The sequence below is a fragment of the Geotrypetes seraphini genome, chromosome 8, assembly GCF_902459505.1.
Source record: "Geotrypetes seraphini chromosome 8, aGeoSer1.1, whole genome shotgun sequence".
Classification (NCBI taxonomy): Eukaryota; Metazoa; Chordata; class Amphibia; order Gymnophiona; family Dermophiidae; genus Geotrypetes; species Geotrypetes seraphini.
The window spans coordinates 124,755,170-124,779,148 of NC_047091.1; the positions used below are offsets into that span (position 1 = coordinate 124,755,170).

General features: G+C 42.5%; 1 protein-coding gene across 4 annotated transcripts in view; it reads right to left on the reverse strand.

Moving 5' to 3' along the window:
• LOC117364690 overlaps nucleotides 1–23,979 on the reverse strand; it is a 195,761-nt gene that overhangs the window by 71,601 nt on the left and 100,181 nt on the right. For 3 of the 4 annotated variants that reach the window (XM_033954170.1, XM_033954171.1, XM_033954169.1), the window contains one exon: nucleotides 5,177–5,424. The exons of the other annotated variant lie outside the window; for it this stretch is intronic. In XM_033954170.1, the coding sequence (XP_033810061.1) occupies nucleotides 5,177–5,424 (248 nt within the window). The remainder of the gene's footprint in view (nucleotides 1–5,176; nucleotides 5,425–23,979) is intronic. 4 annotated transcript variants of the gene reach the window in all.

Consider the following 23,979-nt stretch of genomic DNA (forward strand, 5'->3'; position numbering starts at 1 on the left):
CTCAAAAAGCAGGTCTGTCTTTCACTACTTTGCCTTAGCTGGCTGGCTGCTGAATATCAACTTGCCCAGTTAAGTCCAAGGCAGTGAATTGTGATCTGGATATTCAATGTCAGTGGCTGGATATGGCCCCAGCATTAAATATCCAGAATCACTGCTGACCATAGGAGGTAGCCAGGCTGCCTCCAGCAGTCTCAAATATGATTTTCCATGCTGAAGAGAGACCCAGCTGGTTGCAGATTTTTATTTTTTTAGATTTAGCTCAGGGCTTTCATTGATAGCTCAAGGTGAGTTACATTCAGATTCACTAACTATTTTCTTGTCTACATAGGGCATTCCCCTTAGACCCTGAATCACAGTGTGAACTTACCCCGGACTCGGGGGGGGGGGGGGATACTCACATTTTCGAGTCCGGGGTAAGTTCACACTGTGATTCAGGGTCTAGGGGGAATACACACATTGCAAACAATACTAAAGGAGTCGATGGAGCTCAATCGGGGATATCACTACATAGCCATAACAAACCTAAGATTTGGAGGGCTATGTACGTCAATGCCCACAGTTTGGGCAACAAGATTCTGGAATTGGAGACGGAAATGAGGGACGCCGACCTAGATGTGGTGGCGATATCCGAGACCTGGCTCACGGACTCCCACGGGTGGGACATGGTCATACCGGGTTACAATTTGTTTCGCCGAGACAGGGAGGGCAAAATGGGAGGAGGGGTAGCACTATATGCCAAAGATGACATCAAAGTTACCAGAATCACAGACGTTAGGTACACAGGGGAATCCCTTTGGGTAAATTTGGCCAGGGGAAAGGACAAATGCCTGTACCTTGGCATAGCATACAGACCTCCAAGACAACAGGATGACCTTGATATGGAATTAATTGAGGACATAGAGAATATCACCTTGCGTGGGGACACAGTATTGTTGGGTGACTTCAATATGCCTGATGTGAATTGGAACACACTTTCCTCTGCGACCGGCAGCAGCAGAAGGCTATTAAACTCTATAAAGGGAGCAAGACTCAAGCAAATGGTTTTGGAGCCAACTAGGGATCAGGCGATTCTAGACCTAATACTTACCAACGGAGAAAGTGTCACAGAGGTCTCGGTGGGAGACACGTTGGCATCCAGTGACCACAACATGGTGTGGTTCAACCTCAGAAAAGGTTTCACCAAATCTAACACATTAACTAAGGTCCTCAGCTTCAAGGACACCAACTTCGAGAACATGGGGGATTTCATCCATCAGTCGCTGCAAAACCAAGCAGAGACAGATAATGTAGAGGAAATGTGGTCAACACTGAAAGCTACCATACAAGAAGCAACAAACCGATTTATAAAATCAGTAAGTAAACGACGAAGAAAAATTAAACCGCAGTGGTTCTCTACGGAGATCTCCAACCTCATAAAAGAGAAGAAAAGAGCATTCATCTCCTACAAACATTCAGGGAAGCAGGACTCCAGGGAAGACTATCTGGCCAAGTCAAGAGCCGTCAAAACGGCAGTCAGAGAGGCCAAATTCCAGATGGAGGAGAATCTAGCAAAGAACATCAAAAAGGGCGATAAAGCATTCTTTAGGTATATTAGTGACAGAAACAGGAACACAGGAGGGATAGTACGCCTTAGGAAACCAGACGGGAACTATGTAGAATCAGACTCCGAAAAAGCTAAACTGTCAAATGAATGCTTTTGCTCAGTCTTCACCCATGAGGCGCCGGGATCCGGCCCTCAGCTACCGACAGGGGATAGCTCGATAGACCCGTTTTGCAACTTCGAGTTTACGCCCAGCAGTGTCTACAGTGAACTATCCAAACTCAAGGTTGACAAAGCAATGGGGCCAGACAACCTACACCCCAGAGTACTCAGGGAGTTAAGTGACACCTTGGCGAAACCGCTATCCACACTCTTCAATCTCTCCCTTAGCACAGGAAGAGTCCCGCTAGACTGGAAAACGGCTAATGTCATTCCATTCCACAAAAAAGGATGCAGGACGGAAGTTACGAACTACAGACCAGTGAGTCTCACATCAATAGTGAGCAAACTAATGGAAACTCTAATCAAACACCAATTGGATACGATCCTGAACGAGGGGAATCTGCGAGATCCCCGTCAACATGGGTTCACATAGGGGAGGTCTTGTCAATCCAACCTGATCAGCTTCTTTGACTGGGTGACGAGGAAGCTGGATATTGGGGAGTCCCTGGACATCGTGTACTTGGATTTCAGCAAAGCATTTGATAGCGTACCACACCGCAGGTTGTTGAGCAAGATGAGCTCTATAGGTTTGGGTGATACCTTGACTACATGGGTGGGGGACTGGCTAGGAGGTAGACTTCAGAGGGTGGTGGTGAATGGCTCCCCCTCCGAAACGACAGAGGTGATCAGTGGAGTACCGCAGGGCTCGGTCTTGGGCCCAATCTTATTCAACATCTTCATAAGGGACTTGGCTGAGGGGCTTCAGGGTAAATTAACGTTATTCGCCGATGAAGCCAAACTATGCAATATAGTAGGCAAGAACACAACAGGGCCTGACATTAAATCCAAGACCGACAGTATGACGCACGACCTTCTCCTACTGGAGCATTGGTCCAGGACCTGGCAATTAAGTTTCAACGCCAAAAAATGCAAGGTCATGCACCTTGGCAACAAAAATCCATGCAAGACTTACACTCTTAATGGTGAGATCCTAGAGAGAACTGTAACGGAACGAAACTTAGGAGTAATCATCAGTGAGGACATGAAGACTGCTACTCAAGTGGAGAAAGCTTCATCTAAGGCCAGACAAATCATAGGTTGCATACGCAGGAGTTTCGTTAGCCGTAAGCCCGAAGTCATAATACCATTATATAGGTCCATGGTGAGACCCCATCTGGAATACTGTGTACAATTCTGCAGACCACATTACCGCAAAGATGTGCTGAGACTTGAATCGGTCCAGCGAATGGCCACATGGATGGTCACAGGGCTCAGGGATCTCCCGTATGAGGAACAGCTAAATAAATTGCAGCTCTACTCACTAGAGGAACGCAGGGAGAGGGGAGACATGATTGAAACATTCAAATACCTCACGCGCCGTATCGAGGTGGGGGAGGATATCTTCTTCAAGGAGCCCACGTCAACACGAGGGCATCCGTGGAAAATCAGGGGAGGGACATTGCATTGCGACACCAGGAAATACTTCTTCACCGAGAGGGTGGTGGATTGATGGAATGGTCTTCCGATACAGGTAATTGAGGCCAGCAGTATGCCTGATTTTAAAACTAAATGGGATCAACAGGTGGAATCTCTTCACAGAGGGAGGTACGGGAGGGTCATTGGTGTGGGCAGACTTGATGGGCCTTGGCCCTTATCTGCCGTCACTTTCTATGTTTCTATACATTCTATTTCTACCTGAGACAACAAAGGGTAAAGTGATTTGTTCAAGGATCTGAACACTGGATTCTCTGGTTCTAACCACTAACTAGGCTATTCTTCCACTTCTTAAAACATAGGTCATAACAAAGACAGAGTTCCATTCTCACATGCTAATAAGAGGGAATTGAGACTAACATAAACAGAGAACAAAACAGAACTGGTATTGCTGTTTTAAGAAGCACTGTGGTCTCTTTCTAATCCAGTCCCCAGCCTCAGCATTATGGATGTTCCAGTGGAGAGCCTAAGGAGAAACTCCATATATTCTAGCACTGTTTGCTGCTATGATCTGGCTGTGCATTCATTGATAAATCCAGTGTGTCCATGGCAACAATTATTTACCTAGCAACTGCAGCAGATAGAAGGCTGGAGAGCAATAATCCTAAATCAATACAACTGCTCACTTACCATTTCCTTGCAGGGAATAGTGCAGTGGCTCAGAGGGTCAGAGGCTGTAATGTATGCATGTCCAAAAGGGAATAGTGTGAAGGAATAGGAGGTCAATGGCTACAGAGTTTGTCCAACAGAAAATAATGTAATAGGAAAAGAGGTCCAGAGTTTCACTATGTCCAGCAGGGAATAATATAACCAGTTAAGGGTGTCAGAGACTGCAATGAATGATTAGCAAGGAATAATGTGACGAGCAAAGGGGATCAGAAGCTGCATTGTATGACCAGCAAGATATGATGGCACAGAAAGGGGGGAGGGCAGCTGAGTGAGAGGCTGCACTGTGTCCAGCTGGGAATAATGTCAAACTATGCAATGGGTCATGCAAGCTGACCTACAATCCATTTGATTCATCTGACCAGTAATCCAAGATCTATCGGATATATGGCCCATTATCCATGACCTGCCCAGAATATAATCAGACAATTTCCAAGGAGGAAGGAAATATATGACAGGATTTCTTTCCCTCATCTAACGCTCTCACATATTTACTGATTAAATACTTTTGAAAATTGCCCCGTATATCTCAAATACTTGGTTATATTTTCAGAATATCAGAATGTAGACTCATTTTGCTGTATGATAAGCAGATCTTTATAAATTCGTGGTCCATCCAATGCCTCTCCCTCCCCCATCCACCAATCCCTCTCCTGTATCTTGACAGGCAATCAGTAGCCACAGTGAATCAAGCAGGCAGCATTTGGCTGAATCCTGGGCCTTCCCTCGATTGCATCTCTGCATCTTGTCTGCATGGAAACAGGAAGCTTTATTAGAGGAGGTGGGACGTGGCCAAGGAAAGACCTCCAGATCCATCCAAAAAACACTTGCTTGAATCACTGTGGCTATTGATCACTTATCAGGCCAATGTTCAGAACTCCTGCACTGTTCTATACAGTTCAGGAGAATACCATGAGAACAGTGCTTAAAAATAACTTCCTATTGTTCTGTCTGGGCTGAAACGTGCACACTATGAATCTACTAAAAAAAAGCATAATTACTTATTGTAACAGGTGTTATCCAGGGGCAGCAGGCAGATATTCTCACTTGGGTGACATCATCCAAGGAGCCCAGTTCAGACAGTGCTAAAAGTGTACTGTCACTTTAAACTTCTTAAGAAGAGTGGCCAAGATGGCGTTGCTAGTCTGGCAGTGTTAAGAACGCTCAGGTAGCTGTGAAGAAGCGCGCTGCCCGACTGAGAAAATGGAAACTTTTTCCACAAAAATGCCACATAAGAAAAGGAAGGGTAGTGTGAGGGTGCCTACCTCTTCAACCTCCTCATCTGCCCTCTCACAGCGCACACTGGAGCATTACCTGCCAGCGGTTTGCTCTGGAACAGGCGATTTGACTCCCGCTGTGAAAATGAGTAGAGAAGGCTCATTCTCGCTGGGACAGAAGACCTTGTTCTCGCCTGCCGGACATCCCACCTCTCTGCCAAGCCGAGGCAGCTGCCCTGGAAGTGGAAGGAAAAAGAGCCGAGAGTGCACCCGATCCAGCCACGGAGGAAGGCTTCATGGTAGATGAGCTTCTGCCGATGCAGACCAGCATTGGGGAGTTTTCTCCTGTCAGAGAGGACACTTTAGCTGCAATCTTTAAGACGCTCCAGAAATTGGACATTGCCACAACGAACACAACTGAAGAGGTAAAGGCTCTTGGAGCCAAACTGTATAATCTAACTAAAACTTTTGAACAGTCAAATACTGAAACTAAAAATTGAATTGGGAAATTACAAAATGAGGTCCAATCAATACAAGCTTACAAAACAGCTGCAATAAAGGATAGTGAATTTATACATCGGAAAATAGAGAATATTGAAAATTACAACTGAAGGTTGAATGTGAGAGTTTTGAACTTTCCTAAGTCTCCAAGGATTTCTCCTTATGAAATGTTTAAAAAATACAATGAGGTCTACTATCTTCTCTGTTACCGCCCCTTCTCTCTGGAATAGTATCCCAAATTACTTACGTGAAGAATCAATTCTTAATAATTTTAAGACGAAGCTAAAGACATTTCTCTTTCTTGATGCCTTCGAGACCTAACTGTCCTTTTAAGGGCAATTGAGTTCAACATTATTTATAGCAGCCCCTCCTATTGTTTTTTCCCTAATTGTTCTCTTTTACTTTGACTATTGTTGTTCTTGCCTTTTTACCCTTTGTTCCTGATTGTCTTTGTTTTTAAAAGTCTTCATAAGTTATTGTTACTGTTTGGTGATGTTTTGTCAGCTTAAATTTGTATTTTAGCTAAAGTATGTTTTTATGATTTTGTACACCACCTAGAAGGTTGATTGGGCGGTACAAGAAATTTTAAATAAACTTGAAACTTTGAAATATTATTCAGAATTTATTCCTCCATTAAACAAGATTTATTATCTTCCACTTTCTGCAAAAAAGTCCCAGGAGGCTTTGGAAGGGGAGAATATGCAATCTTTACGAACTGATGTTAAAAATATATCCGCTATCCTAGAGGAATCTATTGCTGATTCAACACTGAGAACAACATTATTGATATCCTTCATATTCCAACAAGACTTGGACTCATTTATGAAATTATACATTAAGTTTTCTAAAAATTTGTTTTATGGCAAGAGAATATGGGCATACTTAGATGTAATAAAGGTGACCCAAGAAAGAAGGAAACGGTTTCTTTCTTTAAGACATGAAGTAATATCCCTGGGAGCATCTTTTTTATTAGCATATCCTTGCAACTGTATAGTGAAGTATGCCCAAACTAAATATGTATTTTTTTCTCCCTGACCATTTAAAATCTTATCTGGAGCTGAAAAAGATAGCCTGAAGTTGACGAAGTGAATCACAAGAAAGCATACCTGTGTTAAACCTTTCCTTTAATATTTTGCCTTAATGATTAAGAAATTTATTCTCATATATTCTGGCCTTAACCCCCCCCCCCCCTGTTATCTTGTGGTCTAAGGAAGGATATAAAATTATTCTACTTTTCATTTTTTGTTTAAAATTATAATTTGTAAACTTTATTATTGCTGTATTTCTCTCACAAGAAGTTTTATTTTCTTGTATTTGTTGCTGAAAATTATAAATAAAAAAAATATTTAAAAAATTCTTATGAAGCTTCGAGATTGCCCTCACCACACATGTGCGAGTGCCTTCCCGCCTGACATTGGCTTGTGGTTCTTCAGTTTCCTAAACAAGCTAAGAAGCCAACCAGGGAAGGTGGGAGGGATATGAGAATATCTGCCTGCTATCCCTGGATATTACATGTTTACGGTAAGTAATTGGACAAGCTTTATCCTTGGACAAGCAGGCAGTATATTCTCAAATGTGGGACTCCCTAGCTTACTGAATGGGATGGCGAGAGAGTTTGCCATTAGGAAGAAAATAAATTCTGTAAAATTGCTTGGCCAAAATGATCATTTCGTCTGGAATAGGATTCTAGACAGTAGTGAGATGTAAATGTGTGGATTGAGAACTAATGCTGCCCTATTCACGATTCGAATCGATTCACCAATTCGAATCAGGTGAATCGATTCGAATCGATTCAATTTTTTAAAAAATCGGCTTCCCGATTCAATGGCCGACCTTTCCCCCCATGCCTTCCTAAAGCAGGAGCTGCAGCGCTGCCTCTTGCTGGCCGTCCGCTGCTGCTCCTGCTTGAGGGGGGAGGGTCAGTCAGAAAGGCCTCCCCCCACTTGCCCGCTCTTGCCTCCCCCAGCTTCCATGCTCTTACCTCCTTAAGGCTAATAGGGCAGCCTGCTGGCTCACTGGTATTATAGCGATCCCTGCAGCTGCCCATTATCCTCAGCGGCACGTTCTTTCTGCTACGTCCTGCCCCTGCTCTGACATCAGGGGCAGGATCGCGGCAGAGAGAACGTGCCGCTGAGGACCACGGGCAGCTACAGGGATCGCTATAACACCAGCGAGCCTGCAGGCTGCCCTATTAGCCTTAAGGAGGTAACAGTGGGGCAGGTGCAGGCTTGTGGGGGGAGCAGGCGTTCGTTCGCGGTGGAGAGGAGGAGAAAGAGTGCCTTCGCGGCAGGGGAGAGCAGGCCTTCGTGGGGGAAGTAGGCCTTCGTGGCGGGGAGGAGGAGAAAAAGTGCCTTCGTGGCGTGGGAGCAGGCCTTCATTGGGGGAGCAGGCCTTCATGGCAGGGAGGCAGGTCTGTGCCGAGGGAGGAAAAGGAAGGAGTAAGAGAGGGGAGGGGAGATGCCAGACCTGGGGTGAAGTGAAGGGAAGAGAGAGACTAAATCAAAAAGAGGGGAAGGAAAGCAGAGGAGAGGTGCTGGACTAATGGAGAGAGGGAGAAAGAAATGCAAGACCACAAGGGGAAGGGTACAAGAGGGACAGATAATGCTCCAAAGTAGGTGGGCAGGGTGCAGGATGGCAGGAGAAAGCCTGTACCTGGGAAAGGGGATACAGGAAGTAAGGAAGAGAGAAAGAAGAAGCTGGATATGGGGAGAGATAAGATGCTGGGCATGGAGGGAGCATAGGAACACAAGGGGGACAGTACTGGAGAGGAGAATAGGGACACAGAAGAGAGATGCTGGATGAAAGGGTAGATGAGAAAAGGAGAGATGGTGGATCTGTGAATGGTGGGATCCATTGCTGCAGCTGCGGGGCGATGGAAATGAAAAAAAGGAAAGATGCCAGACCTCCGGGGTAGGAAAGGGAAACAGAAGGGGAGGACAGAGATGGAAGATGGATGGTTAGCACGGAGAAAGAAGAAAGAAGGAGAGCCTGATCAGAAGACAACCAGACCAACATGGGACCAACATGATTTGAAAAATGACCAGACAACAAAAGGAAGGGAAAAAAATTGTATTTTCTGTTTTGTGATTACAATATGTCAGATTTGAAATGTGTATCCTTCCAGAGCTGTTGTTGGACCGCAAACATGAGCTAGGATTTAATAGAGAGAGGAAAAGTATTTTTTGTTTGCTTATTTTGTTTACACCACAGAACCAGTGTGGGTAGGAGAGGGCAAAGGGGGTGAAGAGACTATAAAATAAACCCACCAGGATGTTTGGAAAAAAACCACCCAATTGGGCAGGAAAATCGAATTGAATCGAAAAATCGATTCAATAGGCTCAATTGAATTGAATCGAAATTTTTTTTCCTGATTCGGGCAGCACTATTGAGAACCAAGTAGCTACTTTGCAAATATCTTCAATAGGAGTGTAATGCAAAAAAGTCACTGATGCTGTCATAGCTTGGACTTTGTGCGCTGTAACATGTCCTTCAAGCTGCAGCCCAGCTTGAGCATTGCAGAAGGAAACACAGGCCGCTATCCATGTGGAAATAGTTTTCTTGGTTACAGGTAGGTCCAACCCATTAGGGTCAAAAGAGATGAACAGTTGAAGTGGAGTTCTGTGTGGCTTGGTTTTTTCTAAAATAGTAAGCCAATGTATGCTTACAGTCCAATGTATGAAGAGCAGTTTCTCCAGGGAGAGAATGAGGCTTTGGAAAGAAGACAGGAAGCACAATGGATTGATTCAGATGAAATGCTGTAACTTCCTTGGGAAGGAATTTAGGATGAGTTCTGAGAACCACCTTGTCATGATGAAACACTATAACAGGTGGGTCACAAACAAGTGCTTGAACTTCACTCACTCAATAAGCAGAAGTGACAGATATCAAGAAGATCAATTTCTAAGTTAAAAACTTAAGATGAGTAGATGCCAGTGGTTCAAATGGTATGCATAAACAAAAAGGACTAGGTTGGTGTATTTCAATGTAGGAATCTTAACCGAAAAACCTCAGTCCCACCACTCCACCGCTATAATGATTTCTAAAGCGGGAGATTTCCGTGGTGCCTCATCATAGGTAATTCGTTGTTCACTGCTGTGATTATATTCATATATATGTTTTTTGTTTCTTTTTTTACAATGAATGAAATGGTATAAAAGTGTATAAGAGTGTATACTTAACTTCTATACACAGCTGGACCTGGGAGTCTGACCCGACATGTTTCGCACATTCCGTGCTGTCTCAAGGGTCTCCCTGTATAAAAGTAAAACCAGAATACTTAGGGCAGCTGTAATGAGACTTTTCTCAACACAATACCACCCCCCCAAAACCATATAAATCACTATGTGAATCTCTTTTCTCTAACTCACCGAGGTCGCCGTAGTCATCCGACTCGCAAGTACAAAGTCTGTGAAAGATGGCGCCGGCGTCCTCGATCCACATTTAAATACATAAATTAACATAACCACTCCCCCCAGGAAACCCATTGGTCCAATCATCCTCCAATCAGCGTAATCCAGTCAATCTCTCCCCGTGGTTCTACTGTATCTAGAGTGAAAATCAATCTCTGTTCTACCTCATTTAATCTCTGCAAATCCTTCCCACCCTCCCTCCCCATAACCCTCTTAATCACTCGCCATCTAAGATGATCCACCCCATGATTATACCTATGCCAGTGTGCAACTAAAGGGGCCTGAGTAACGTTGTTAATAATGCGTGATTTATGCTCATTCAGTCTAATTTTAATCTTACGGTTGGTCCTACCAATGTAAATCAACTCACATGGGCACACAATCGCATATACCACGTCCTGTGATGTACAATCCGTAAGCGTGTTAGAATATAGACTCAATGACCTACCCGGAACCCTCCACACATCCCCTATGATGGTAGAGGAGCACCACTGGCATTTGCCGCAGGGGCTATGGTAACCTTTCACCCTCTCACCCCTCTTACCATATTTCAAAGGGTCAAATCTTTGTCCCAAAGTTCTTCCTCTTGAATACGCTATCCGAGGAAACTCGCTCAAAGATGAATGGAGCTGTACTATATGCCAGTGTTGACGTAGGTACCCCACCATCAATTTGGTAGCCTTAGAGTAAGGGAGTACGCACGTCAATGGTTCGTGAGTATCCCCCTCGGGGTCCCCTGGCTCGCCCAAAAGTAACTCCCTCTGGGCAAATCTAGCCCTTAGATAGGCTTGGCGAATAGATTTCTCCGGATAGCCCCTTTTACGAAATCTGTCAGTTAACAGATCTGCCTGTATTTTGTATTCCTCTAACGAAGAACAGACCCTACGCGCCCGTAAGAATTGGGCTATAGGAAGATTGAATCTCAGTTTAAAAGGGTGGAAGCTATCGTAATGGAGAATAGTGTTACGTGTAACCGGCTTACGGTATAAAGAGGTCTGGATCCTTCCTTCATAAACCTGAATGAAATCTCCATTGACCACTACTCTGTCGTCTTCCATTCATCCAGTCCCTGACCCAGTCCGTCACTTTAAGGCCCATATGGAGGGCACTCAGTTTATTTATTAGATGCTTGTGTGGATCACTGTCAAAGGCTTTGCTAAAATCTAAACACACCACATCTAGTGCTCTCCCTCCATCCAATTCTCTAGTCACCCAGTCAAAGAAATTGATCAGATTTGTCTGATAAGACCTGTCTCTATTGAATCCATGTTGTCTCAGGTCCTGTAATCCAGCGTTTCTCAAATTGGTCCTGGAGTAATCCCTTGCCAGTTGAATTTTCAAGATATCCACAATTAATATGCATGGAAAAGATTTGCATACAATGAAGGTAATGTATGCAAACCAATCTCATGCCTATTCATTGTGGATATCCTGTAAACCTGACTGGCAAGGCGGTACTCCAAGACCAATTTGAGAAACACTGCTGTAATACACTGGATTCCAGAAATGCCACTATTATCTATTTTAAAAGTGTTTCCATTAATTTATTTACCACAGACTTACCAGCCTGTATTTCCCTACTTCTTCCTTACTTCCACTTTTGTGCAGAGGGACCACATCCATCATTCTCCAGTCCTCTGGTACTACTCCCAACTCTAGAGAAGCACTAAAAAGATCAGCCAGCGAAGCCACCAGAACTTCCCTAAGTTCCTTCAGTACTCTTGGATGTAATACTCTAAATTGAAAAGGGTCTATCACACCTCCAGTCCTATTTGTGTTTTTCTTCTGCAGTCCCATTCTCTGTGCTTCAGCTGTGAACACAATTAAGCAATTTAGCCTTATCTTTATCTACTTCTACATATTTCTTCCCTTCACCTTTGAGTCTCACAATGACACTTTTGTACTTCTTCCTATCACTGATATATCTAAAAAAATTCCTTGTCCCCTCATTTTACTGTCACCTATTTTTCTCTTCCATTTGCAACTTTGCTTTCCTGACTACTTAACCATCCTCTCTTAACTTTTTGCCTGTGGCCTTCTTTTCCTCTTACTTTTACTTACTTTTCTTACAAAATGGAGTGTTGCACTTACAATAGCTCCTTTCAGTTTTGACAACTGCTTTCCTACTTCTTCCAGATGTTCTCAACCAGACAACACTTCCTTGAAGTTCCAATTGATTAATGTGGAGGGTTCCTTTCTTAGACTTCCACAATCTTTGTGTGAAAACATTTCTATTTCTTGAAACCTGTAATTCATTGTTCATGACCACTGGTTAAAAATCTTGTTGTAAACTGCATTGAATTCTTGTCGAAACTCGTGGTATAGAAGAAAATGTATGGCAAGCATGTCCAACTTCGAACAGGTCATGATCTACTTTCTCTGGCCAAAAGTGCTGGTGATCTACCACCATGAAAATTAAAGTTTCAAATTAGTTTCAAATTAAATTTTAACCCAATAAAGTTTAAGGATTTACCCCCCCCCCCCCATTTTTAATGAACCTTCTGTCATTTACTTGGATGTGGTCAGTTGTTAAGCAAATTAAGCTCCAGTAAGAACTGCGAGGGGAAATGGAAAGTACATTTTTTTCTTAAAGTTTTATTGAATATTAACTTTCTTTAACTGCCTTAACTTTTATTGAGTTAAATCTAGGTTGAGTATTGAGCCAGGCAGATCGTGTACAATCTTTAATATTTCGCTCTTGCTCATTAGTGCCTGCACTTCATCCACCAGCTTTTTGAAGTTGGGTGAATATTGCGTGAGGGCCAGTCTGAAGGAATCCTGGAGATGTTCATCTGCCATGTTGGAATGTTGTGTACTCTGTCATTTTCAGATGGGAAAATGCAGATTCACACAAAAAAGTTGAACTGAAACAGGAGTGTACAGCTTCACTGCATCTTCTCAAGTTGGGACATTTGTCTCTAGGCACTAGCTTCCAAAAGGATTCTTGCTAAGCACGGGTCTTAAGAAAAATGTAATTTTTAAGGTTTAATATTTCATTTTCAAGAGAAGGCTTGTTCAATGAGTAATTTTTACTGATAGCAGCTGCAGTTTTTTTAATGTCCACATCTACTTTGAATGGGTATGACAAGTACTCCACAACTGTTCCAAGTTTTTGGAAGTCACAGAATCTATTTTTGAATTCCTGGATAACAGAACAGATTTCTGTCACATACTTCTTGTTCTGAAAAACAAAATTTGGATATTGTCCCAGATGGTCCTGCGAATTAGGAAAATGATCAAAAGTGTTGTTTGCAAGGTCAATCATTAGCTCAAATTTGCTCTTGTAGGATGAAACTGTACTCATCATCTTGCCAATGCATTTGTTTTTACCTTGTAGTTCAAGGTTCATATCACTTAGTTCGCCTGTAAAGTCAGCGAGAAATGCCAGATCACATAACCACTCCTCATCTACCAACTCTGCTCGGTCATCTCCCCTCTCCTTCAAAAAACTTATTTCATTCAGAAAATCACAAAATCTTTGCAGAAATTTGTGCCTACTTAGCCACCTTACATCTGTGTGCAAAATGATTTCCGCTGCCCCTTCATCAACAATAAGATTGAAAAGCCGTCTTTGAAGTGATCTTCCACAAACTGAATTTACAATTTTGAAAGTGATGTCCATGACAGTCTTTGTATTGAGTCTCTTGCTTGCCAAACTTGCAGGTGAATGATGCAGTGGTAAGAAAGGAAATCTGGGAAGTAATTATGCTGTCTATAGAGGGCTATGAAACCTATAACCTCACCTGTCATTGCTCTTGCTCCATTAGTAGTGATGGAAACAAGTCTATGCAATGGAAGATTACACTTTGTCACAAAAGCATGGAAAGAACTGAATATTTCCTGACCGGTAGTTCTCCCTTTTAAAGAAATCATTCAAAGTAGTTCTTCTTTAACACTGAAGTCTTCAAAACCATCCAGATAAAGACTAGTAACTGGGCTATGTCTCTTATGTCTGAAGATTCATCCATTTGGAGTGAGAAAGCAACACAATTTGAAACATCCTCCAACAATTGTTCAGTTGTGTCTCCACACATCTTTTCTATTCGCCGCACGATGGTGTTTCTTGACAATTATACATCTTGAATAGCAGCTATGATCTCTTTCTTATTTTTAAATCCTTCAAAAAGATTGTCAGCTGCTTCAAGAAAACAATCTTTTACAAATTCCCCTTCAGTGAAAGGTTTGCATTTTTTTGCGATCAGGTTGCTGACCTTGGAGGATGCTATGGTTGCATTGACCGAATGTGTCCTTGGTTTCGCCCTCAACTGTCGCTGAGTAGCCAATTTCGATTTAAGTTCTTTGAGCTTCAGTTTACAAATTTCACTTTTGGGTGGAAAATCAGCATCAAACTTGTTATGCAGAGCCTTATAATGATGTTCCAGATTACCCTTTTTGGGCAAGGATACTGGGGTGTTACAAATTAGACAACAACACTTGTCTTTCACCATGATGAAGAAGTAGTCTACTTCCCATTTATCATGAAAGTCGTAGGTTTTGCTCTTCTTTGGAACACTCATCTTCGTTATACTGAGGTGGCTGGATGTAAGAAGGCCAAATCTGCTAAGCTAGTATAAACACTGGCTAAATCTGGTCCAAAACTGTCACTGTCCCAAAGTATTAAAGATCAACAGGAACTGAAGACCTCTGGATGATGTGCAATACAAGGACTGAAGATGCCAAAACCACACATGCAGTTCTAAAGTATAAATAATCATTAATCATTCTGGCACCAATAATCAAATACCACCAAACAATCATCAAAAAAAACTCAAACACCTGTCCAGCAAACCAGATAAAATCAAATACCGCCAAACAAATTCAAATACCACCACACGCGATTTAATAAATTCTGCACACAGTGTAGAATGAACACAAAGGCAAGGCAAAATAAAATTGCAGTGTAGAATCAACGCAAAGGCTAGGCAAAATAAAATTGTAGAGGCAAGCAAAAGTCACAGTGGTTTGAACCAATTTGAAGGCAAGGCATAGGCAAGTTAGAACAAAATTGGAAAAGCCCGCCAAAATCACCAAATTCTTGACACTTTGTTGTGTCTGCCCGAAAATGTTTAATGAAAGCAAACTATAAAGCGACCAACGCCTAGCACACGACACAACTAATACGGTAATTGTATTCAGGTAAAGCCCGGGTGAATGGATATCACCCAGTATATAACACACTTCTAAAGGGTGTTGGGGCGGGGGCAGTAATGGGTGATTCTGAGAGGCAGGAAACCAGGTATGAAGCTGGGCCTGTAACATATCGTCACGGGGTGTGGGCGGCAGCCCCTTGGGGTACCCACAAACTGTTGGCACGCAAATAACAAGTGCCCCCAATACACCCACAGGCAAGATTCCCGCAGGCAAGGAAAAAAGACAGGCAAAGGATCAGCACAACTGCCAGCACGAGCTCTCTCCTAGCGACGGGGCAAGCTGCTGAGATACTTGGGCCTTGGGGCTGGCGATCTACCTCTGACCCCTCTGCAATAGGTAGATTGTATTCTACCTGTTGGACATGCCTTATGTATGGTATCGTATGTAGATGCTCCCTCCAGCCAGTCATGGATGTGTTTGTGATGAAGACAAGTTGGAGTTGGAAGGGACATCCCTTCCTTAGGATCGAAGGGGCTTCTGCTTCCAATAAAGTGCATGTTTTATGACTGGGTTTTTCTTGATTGTCCTGAAGAGAGGTTGACAATGCTGGTTGTATTGGACTTGAAATATCATTGGAGGAGCAGCCATATGCTCCAAAACGATGCAGAATATACAGGCTGTGACTCAATGAATGGTGCAGATATGTTGGCAAAGTTCTGTGATCAAGATGAGCATGTAATCTGAAAAATTTGCTTTACGCTTATGAGTGCCTATCCAAGCACCATTGAATTGTATGAACAGTTTGTGAATCGAGGTGCACTGATGCTTGTTGATGTGAAATCCCAGGCCTTGCAGCACATGTGGTTGTTCATAGAGCACTTTGGGCTTCCTGTACAGAGTGGTTTGACAACATTGGGGAAGAACCTGGAATAAAATCTTACCCTTCTTAAGCAGGACCTCTCTAATGGCATACACTTGCAGGAATTATTGAAACTCTGCTATCAGAACACCAAAATATTGGAATAGGTACTCTGATGTAGTTTCCAGTCTCTTGTTTAGCACTGGAAAGGCAACACTGATTTTGTAGCCTTGACTTAATATCTTGAGCACCCATTGGTTTGGCATAATTAATTGCCAGACTTGGAGATGGCCTTCTATCAGAGGGCTGTGAAAAAGTAGGCACAATTTTGAGAGAAGTGGATGCTGAAGCAGACTATTGTTTGCTTTCTTGTGGTCGCCGGTATTTAGAATTGGGTGATTTAATATTGCTGAGGCAGCTATGAGTATGGCTGAAAACATTTGAGAGGGTAGAAATGTTGGAAACACAGGAAAAAACAATACTGCCTTTCATAAGTAGAACTCTGACATCAATGTTTAGAGGAAGACTGTAAAGATGTATCGAATAGCGTATTTTATTAGCACTGCTCCTTGTGACCCTGGGCAAGTCACGCAATCCTCCATTGCCCCAGGTACATTAGATAGATTGTGAGCCCACTGGAACAGGTAGGGAAAATGCCTGAGTACCTAATTGTAAATCGCTTAAATAATCTTGATAGTCTGTGTAAAGATACCTAAAATAGATAAATTATTTGTCCGAATACAAATACTGAATACGAATAATCGGTATTGAGCTTTAACATAAAAAATAAAAAAGAAGCAACATGAAATCAAAGATCAAGGACTGTATACCCCCAGATGATTTATATTTGAATTTAAACCACTATTCGGCTGAATACAAATAATATACATGGATTACTATTTGGGGCCGATTTGAATCAAATATGAATATTCAGTACAACCCTACTGGCCAGTGATCTTTAATCTACATTATGATATCCTTAACCTTTGTCCCCAAAAGGTTATCTCCTACACATGGTGAAGATTCCTGTGGAGACCTAAAACTTGGAGCCAATGGTTCTGTACACCCCATTTGTGATGGCAGAGATCCTGAGTACTGCCTCATAGGTATCATATGTAGAGCAGGTATATTGAACCCTATTTTTTGAGATTATAAAGCAAAGGTGTTATCTGTAGATGGTAAACAGGCATTGTGACAAAGGGTCTGTTGCATCGTGTAGTGCTGGTAGTGCATCATTTGTGGCTGATATTGCAATGCATGAGCTTATCATTGCTCCATGGATACCTACTGTCATATTATCAAGGATCTTTTGATCCTTCCTAGGAAAAGGTTGGCATAGAATTAATATCCTTTGATGTTTTGATTGCAGTTTCCACTATTATTGACTGATGTGGGAACTAGCAATGCTCATGTTCTAGTACTGAGTAGCCTTTGTATTTAAGATCTAGATGCTTAGAAGTTGATTGTACTGGCAAGAGGTTTTGCCAGATTTTGAGCTGTGTGTAGAACTTAGAAGATCTGATAAATTGGGAGTATTCATTGACTATGATTTTTGAACTGAAGTCCTGTTTGTCCTCTGAAATCTCAAGAAAGGATAGTGAGAGAGTATGTGTCAGCTTCTGAAAGAACTTTGGAAGGAGGAATCCTATGTATGTCCTTGTGGCTCTGGTTCATTTAGCAGAGGGTCGTCTGTGCCTCGCATTTGATCTGAACGACCTGGACCTTCCAGGTGGCAAAAATGGAGAACTAGTTTATCAGTATCCAAGTGTGAATGCTGTTGTGAAGAAAAGTTTGGGCCAGTATCAATCGAGGGTGTAGCACTGGCTTGTAGATGATCAGTTCTCCTGCTGGAAGATCAGCAGCAGCACAGTGCATAGATCTGCAACTCATAGCTAAAGAATGAAACGGGGACAAATTTTTCCCCTTCTCCATGGGAACTCATTTTCCCATCCCATCCCGGCAAGTTCTTTTCCTGTCCCTGCCCCATTCCTGCAAGCTCTGTCCTCATCTGCACAAACCTCAAACACTTTAAAATCATAAGTGTTCAAGGTTTGTGCGGTTAAGGCAAAGCTTACAGGAATGGGGTAGGGACAGCGACACAACTCACGGGGATGGAACAGGGAAATTGGGTTCCTGTGGGGCCGGAGACAATTTTGTCACCATGTCATTCTCTACTCATAGCCAGGGAGCTGTAGAGGAAAGGAGTGCATACTGAAATCTCTTGCTGGGGGGTAAGAATGCAAATGCTCTGCTGTCATAGGAACTGCAGCAGTGCTTATGTTGAGAAGGCTGTTTTGGATGTTGTTAACATGTTTCTACACATATGAAACATGGGTAAATTTGCAGTATGTATATGTCCCCTAAGAAAATATTTTTTTTATTGTACTTCTTATTGAATTAAGACCATTAAGAGATTATTTTTGTTGTAATACCAAGGATCTAAGGAAATTAAATAAATCAGTAAAGATCTTGGAAAGTCAATAAAAATATGTTTTTTTGAACCACGACTGAGAGAAAGGAGCAGATCATAGAGAAATTGTTCATCCACACATCTGTTTCCTGTGTACACAACAGAATATGCTTGCAGATGTGTATGAAGCTCGGCTGCTCTCTGCTGTTACAATGAGAGTACTGCAGAAACCTGAGGCACCTGCATTGCAGCACACAGAATATACTCACAGTATCCACTCACTCTAAGCAGCTCACACCTCAGCGCCATTTTTAATCTCTCTCACAGCACAGAATCTCCAGAGCCTTTTCTGCTTCATCTAAAGCAGTGGTCTCAAACTTGCGGCCCGCCAGATACTATTTTGAGGCCCTCGGTATGTTTATCATAATCACAAAAGTAAAATAAAAGTTTCTTGATCATATGTCTCTTTAGCTATAAATGACAATATTATTACTAAGACTTAGCCAAAAGTAAAGCTTTATAAACTATAAAGAGTTTTACCCTCATGCAAAATTGTCATTTCTTTAACAAGACATTAACTATTTTTTCTGAGGCCCTCCAAGTACCTACAAATCCAAAATGTGGCCCTGCAAAGGGTTTGAGTTTGAGACCACTGATCTAAAGGGTGAGATTTCACAGGCTGTGATTGGCTATTTCACCTTCCCCTTTTAATTCTGCCCCTAGAACATCTGGATTGGTTCTTTCTGGAAGACAATGGAGAAAGCTGTAAAACAACAAAAAAACCTCCTAAAGGACTGCTTTGTGAATAAGTTTAATTTCTTTACACTGCTAAGACTAACTCAATGCATTTTATTATGAGCTTTCAAAGGCAATCCCTTCTTCTTTAGATCAGAAATAAGCAAATGTTGACAAATATCAGTATATACTGTATAGGGAAAACATGAAAGCATTTCAGGGATAGGAAGAGAGGGGTGGGTGGGTGGGTGGGCAGGAGACAGAAAGGTGGCAGAGCAGTTTTAAGTGTCTTTATAGTGGGAAAGAAAGCCCAGATCTCTGTTAAGGGTCAAAATATCTCATTTTAATTTCAAAGGTTTTACGTTCTTGAATTGTCTTAAAGTTCCCTTTTGGAATTTTCACTATAAAATCATTGGTCTAGTGGTCAGTTTTTCCACAGTGTTGTCCAACATAGGTGACTAGTATTGCAATTCTCAGTATGATATCTAAGTATGTTGATTCTGGTCTTAGCATTTGGCTTGTTTCACTGATGTAACATGCCTCTTTGCACTTTTTGCACTGAATGATGTATACTACATTAAAAGATGAACATGTGAAGGATCCCTTTATGCTGAATGTTTTTCCCATATGAGTGACCATGGGATCCTATGAGTTGTGCTAGCACAGTTTGCAGTTTGTCACACCACAAGGATGTGTGCCATTCTCTTCTTCATGGGTTTGTGTGGGGAGCTTGCTTTTTACCAATTTTTGTTTCAAATTAGGTGGCTGATGGAAGGCCAGCACAGGTGGAGCTGGGAAAATTTATTTTAGTAATTCATCTCCTGGAGTAGTGGTTGTAGATATCTTATAATTTTTCCAGCTCTGGATTGTATGTCACTATCAAGGGGGTCCTGTCAGTGGTTTTCTTGTCCTTGTAGTGTAGTAAGTTTACTCTGTGTTTTAAGAGATAAGGAAATATTCTTGGAGACTATTTTAGGGTTGTATCCTTTTTGTTTGAATGATTCAATCAAGGTCTTTAGGTGTTTATCTCTGACTTTGGGGTCGGAGCAGATGCAGTGGTATCGTGTGGCTTGGCTATGTATAATGGATTTCTTTATATGTGAAGGATGAATGCTGGAATAGTGGAGGTAGCTGCATCTGTTTATGGGCTTCTTGTATATAGATGTTTGTATGTAACCATAGTTTTTTGTTTTTAATTCTTTATTTATTCAGTTTTAATTGAACATACATGAGAAACATAAATCAAAAAAGCTATAACAGCAATAAAATTCAACAAAAAATTTTCCTTATGGAACCTAACACAAGGTTAATTTTCATAGCAGATTTGTCTACAAGTCCTCAAATACAAGTGGGCGAGAGCATAAGAAAAAAGAGGCACAACTCAACAGGAAAAATTATATAAAAAGAAATATAATGACATCTCATCAGCTAATTAAATTGCAATCTTCCAGTAAATTAATGTCCTGTTTCTTCCCTTGGACCCGACACCTGGACTTGTATTTTATGCTTATTTTCAAGAAAAGCCTTCAAAGAAAAGATACCTATTCACCTCATGCATTGTATGTAACCATTGTTAATAGAGACTGTGGTGTCTAGAAAATTGACTTTTTCTGGGGAAAAGTCAATTTTGAATTTGATTGTGCTAATGAACTAATTTAATTTGTGTTCAACTGTCCTCTCCAATGGCAGGCAGATTCTGTGTCTGGTGCCGGAAGAGGAAGGAGAAAATCTTTTTCTGTGGATAAAAATTTTTATGCTTTGAACTAGTCCACTTATATCAATTCAGCCAAACTTTAACGATGCATCAATATTACAGTCATCTTTCTGTGACTCAGGGCTGGCACACAACAGGTTCCCTAAATATACAGAAGACTGGAGGCAGGTCAAGACGGACAGAAACAGATTGCAGCAGTTGATAACGATTGTGAGGCCCATTTATTCTGCCATTTCATTGGACCTCATCTCTTGCTTTTTATTCTTAGCAGTTAAAAGATCCTTTGTCGTTATCTCAGGTTCTCTTGAATTCTGTCATTAATTTTAGGGCTCCTTTTACAAAGGCATACTAGCCGCTACCGCCTCCTCTTGAGCAGGTAGTAGTTTTTCGGGTAGCGCACACTATAGTGCATGCTAATCCAGTGCGTGCGCTAAAAACACTAGCGCACCTTTGTAAAAGGAGCCCTTAGTTCTCCACCTCTGCTGGGAGGCTGTTAAAAATGTTAAGTATTTGTTTTGTGTTGGTGATTAAACAGAAACTACACATAAAGAAAAAGGATATGTTGACATCTGTATTTATTCTCACTGCCTACTGAATTACTGTTATGTTAAACTTCTGTAATCTTGCTGTTCTGAAGATCAGATAACTAGTTGAAAGAGAAGAGCTCAAGGGGAGACCCAGGAAACTACAGGCCAGTGAGCCTGACCTCAGTCCCAGGAAAGATGATGGAGGCACTGATTAAGGACATCATCTGTGAACACATCGAAAACAATGAGCAGCTAAAACCGAGTCAGCATGGCTTCTGCAAGGGTAGGTCATGCCTCACAAACTTATTGCACTTCTTCGAGGGGGTAAACAGCCAGGTGGATAAAGGGGAATCTATAGATATCATTTACCTTGACTTCCAAAAAGCCTTCGACAAGGTACCACACGAAAGGCTGCTTAAGAAGATATGGAACCACGGGGTACAAGGGGTGATCCACCGATGGATCAAAAACTGGCTGGCGAACAGGGAACAGAGGGTTGGCGTAAAGGGCCATTACTCAGACTGGAAAGGGGTCACGAGCGGAGTTCCGCAGGGGTCGGTGCTGGGACCGCTCCTGTTCAATATCTACATAAACGACCTAGAGGCGAGAACCAAGTGTGAGGTTATTAAATTTGCAGATGACACCAAACTATACAGCAGGGCTCAAACCAGGGGAGACTGCGAAAATCTCCAAAAGGATCTAACGCAGCTGGAAAAGTGGGCCGAAAAATGGCAAATGAGCTTCAACATAGGGAAATGCAAGGTCATGCACGTGGGGAAAAAGAACCCGATGTTCACATACAGAATGGGGGGAACACCGCTAGGGATCAGTAACCTGGAGAGAGACCTGGGAGTGATGGTAGACGCAACACTGAAGGCATCGGCGCAGTGCGCTACAGCCTCAAAGAAAGCTAACAGAATGTTGGGTATCATTAAGAAGGGTATTACGACCAGGACGAAGGAAGTCATCATGCCGCTGTATCGTGCAATGGTGCGGCCGCATCTGGAGTACTGTGTCCAGTACTGGTCGCCGTACCTCAAGAAGGACATGGCAGTACTTGAGGGAGTACAGAGAAGAGCAACTAAACTGATAAAGGGAATGGAAAATCTCCCATATACCGACAGGTTGAAGCAGTTGGGACTTTTCTCACTGGAAAAGCGGAGACTTAGAGGAGACATGATAGAAACCTTCAAGATCCTGAAGGGCATAGAAAAAGTAGACAGGGACAGATTTTTCAAATTAAGGACCACCACAAGTACAAGGGAGCACTCGGAGAAATTGAAAGGGGACAGGTTTAGAACAAACGCTAGGAAGTTCTTTTTCACTCAGAGGGTGGTGGATACATGGAACGTGCTTCCAGAGGCTGTTGTAGACAAGAAAACATTAAATGGTTTCAAAGAAAGTTTGGATAGATTCCTAGAAGAAAAAGGGATTGAAGGGTATAGATAGATATAGACCACTACTCAGGCGATGGGCCTGATGGGCCGCCGCGGGAGCGGACCGCTGGGCAGGATGGACCTATGGTCTGCCTCAGCGGAGGCAACTTCTTATGTTCTTATGTTCTTAAGAGTATCATTTAATTATCCCCTGCAAGAAGAATTTAAAATATGCTAATTTTTTTTATATCAAAGTTCTCAACTGTCCACATTTTGTTTTCCTACTTTTTCTGAGGAGCAGAGCTTGTCACATAATGGTCACTCCTACAGTTTATTTTAATTTTTTTCTTGACAACTGTGGTTTGAGCTATGAACTCCATGAACTTATTTGGCTCTGCACAATTACTATGCAGTTTAACCCCTCCTGTGTTTATGTTTTCCAGTTTGCTGCCTGAATGCTGCTTCCACTGCTGCTCAATCTGCCCGCTCCCGGCTCCACCACCCCTCCACCCTACCCCCCCCCCCCAAATGCAATTTGCTGCCTGATTGCTGACTCCCACTGCTGCTCAATCCATCTGCTCCCGGCTCTGTCCTTCCAACGCGATTTGTTGCCTGATTACTGACTCCCACTGCTGCTCAATCCGTCCGCTCTTGGCTCTACCCCTCAACGCAAGTGAGTAATGTCATGCCATTATATTTTCAACATTGAATGGGCAATTGAGCTTATTTGGACTTGTTTGGCTCTGTGTTGTTACTTTGCTGTTTAACCCCTCCTGCATATATGTTTTTCAGTTTGCTGCCTGACTGCTGACTCCCACTTCTGCTCAATCTGTCCACCCTCTGACAAAAGTGAATGACATCATAGAAACATAGAAACATAGAAATAGACGGCAGATAAGGGCCACAGCCCATCAAGTCTGCCCACTCTAATGACCCTCCCTATCTATCTTTGCAGAGTGGGCACCGTGCAGTTTCCCGCCCCTGATTTTCCACGGATGCCCCCTTGTTGCCGCGGGACCCTTGAAAAAGAAGATATCTTCTTCCACCTCGATGCAGCCCGTGAGATACTTGAATGTCTCGATCATATCTCCCTTTTCTCTACGTTCCTCGAGTGAGTAGAGCTGCAACTTCCCTAACCGCTCCTCGTATGGGAGCTCCTTGAGTCCCGAGACCATCCTGGTGGCCATTCTCTGGACCGATTCCAGTCTCAGCACATCCTTGCGGTAATGCGGCCTCCAGAATTGCACACAGTACTCCAGGTGCGGTCTCACCATGGAT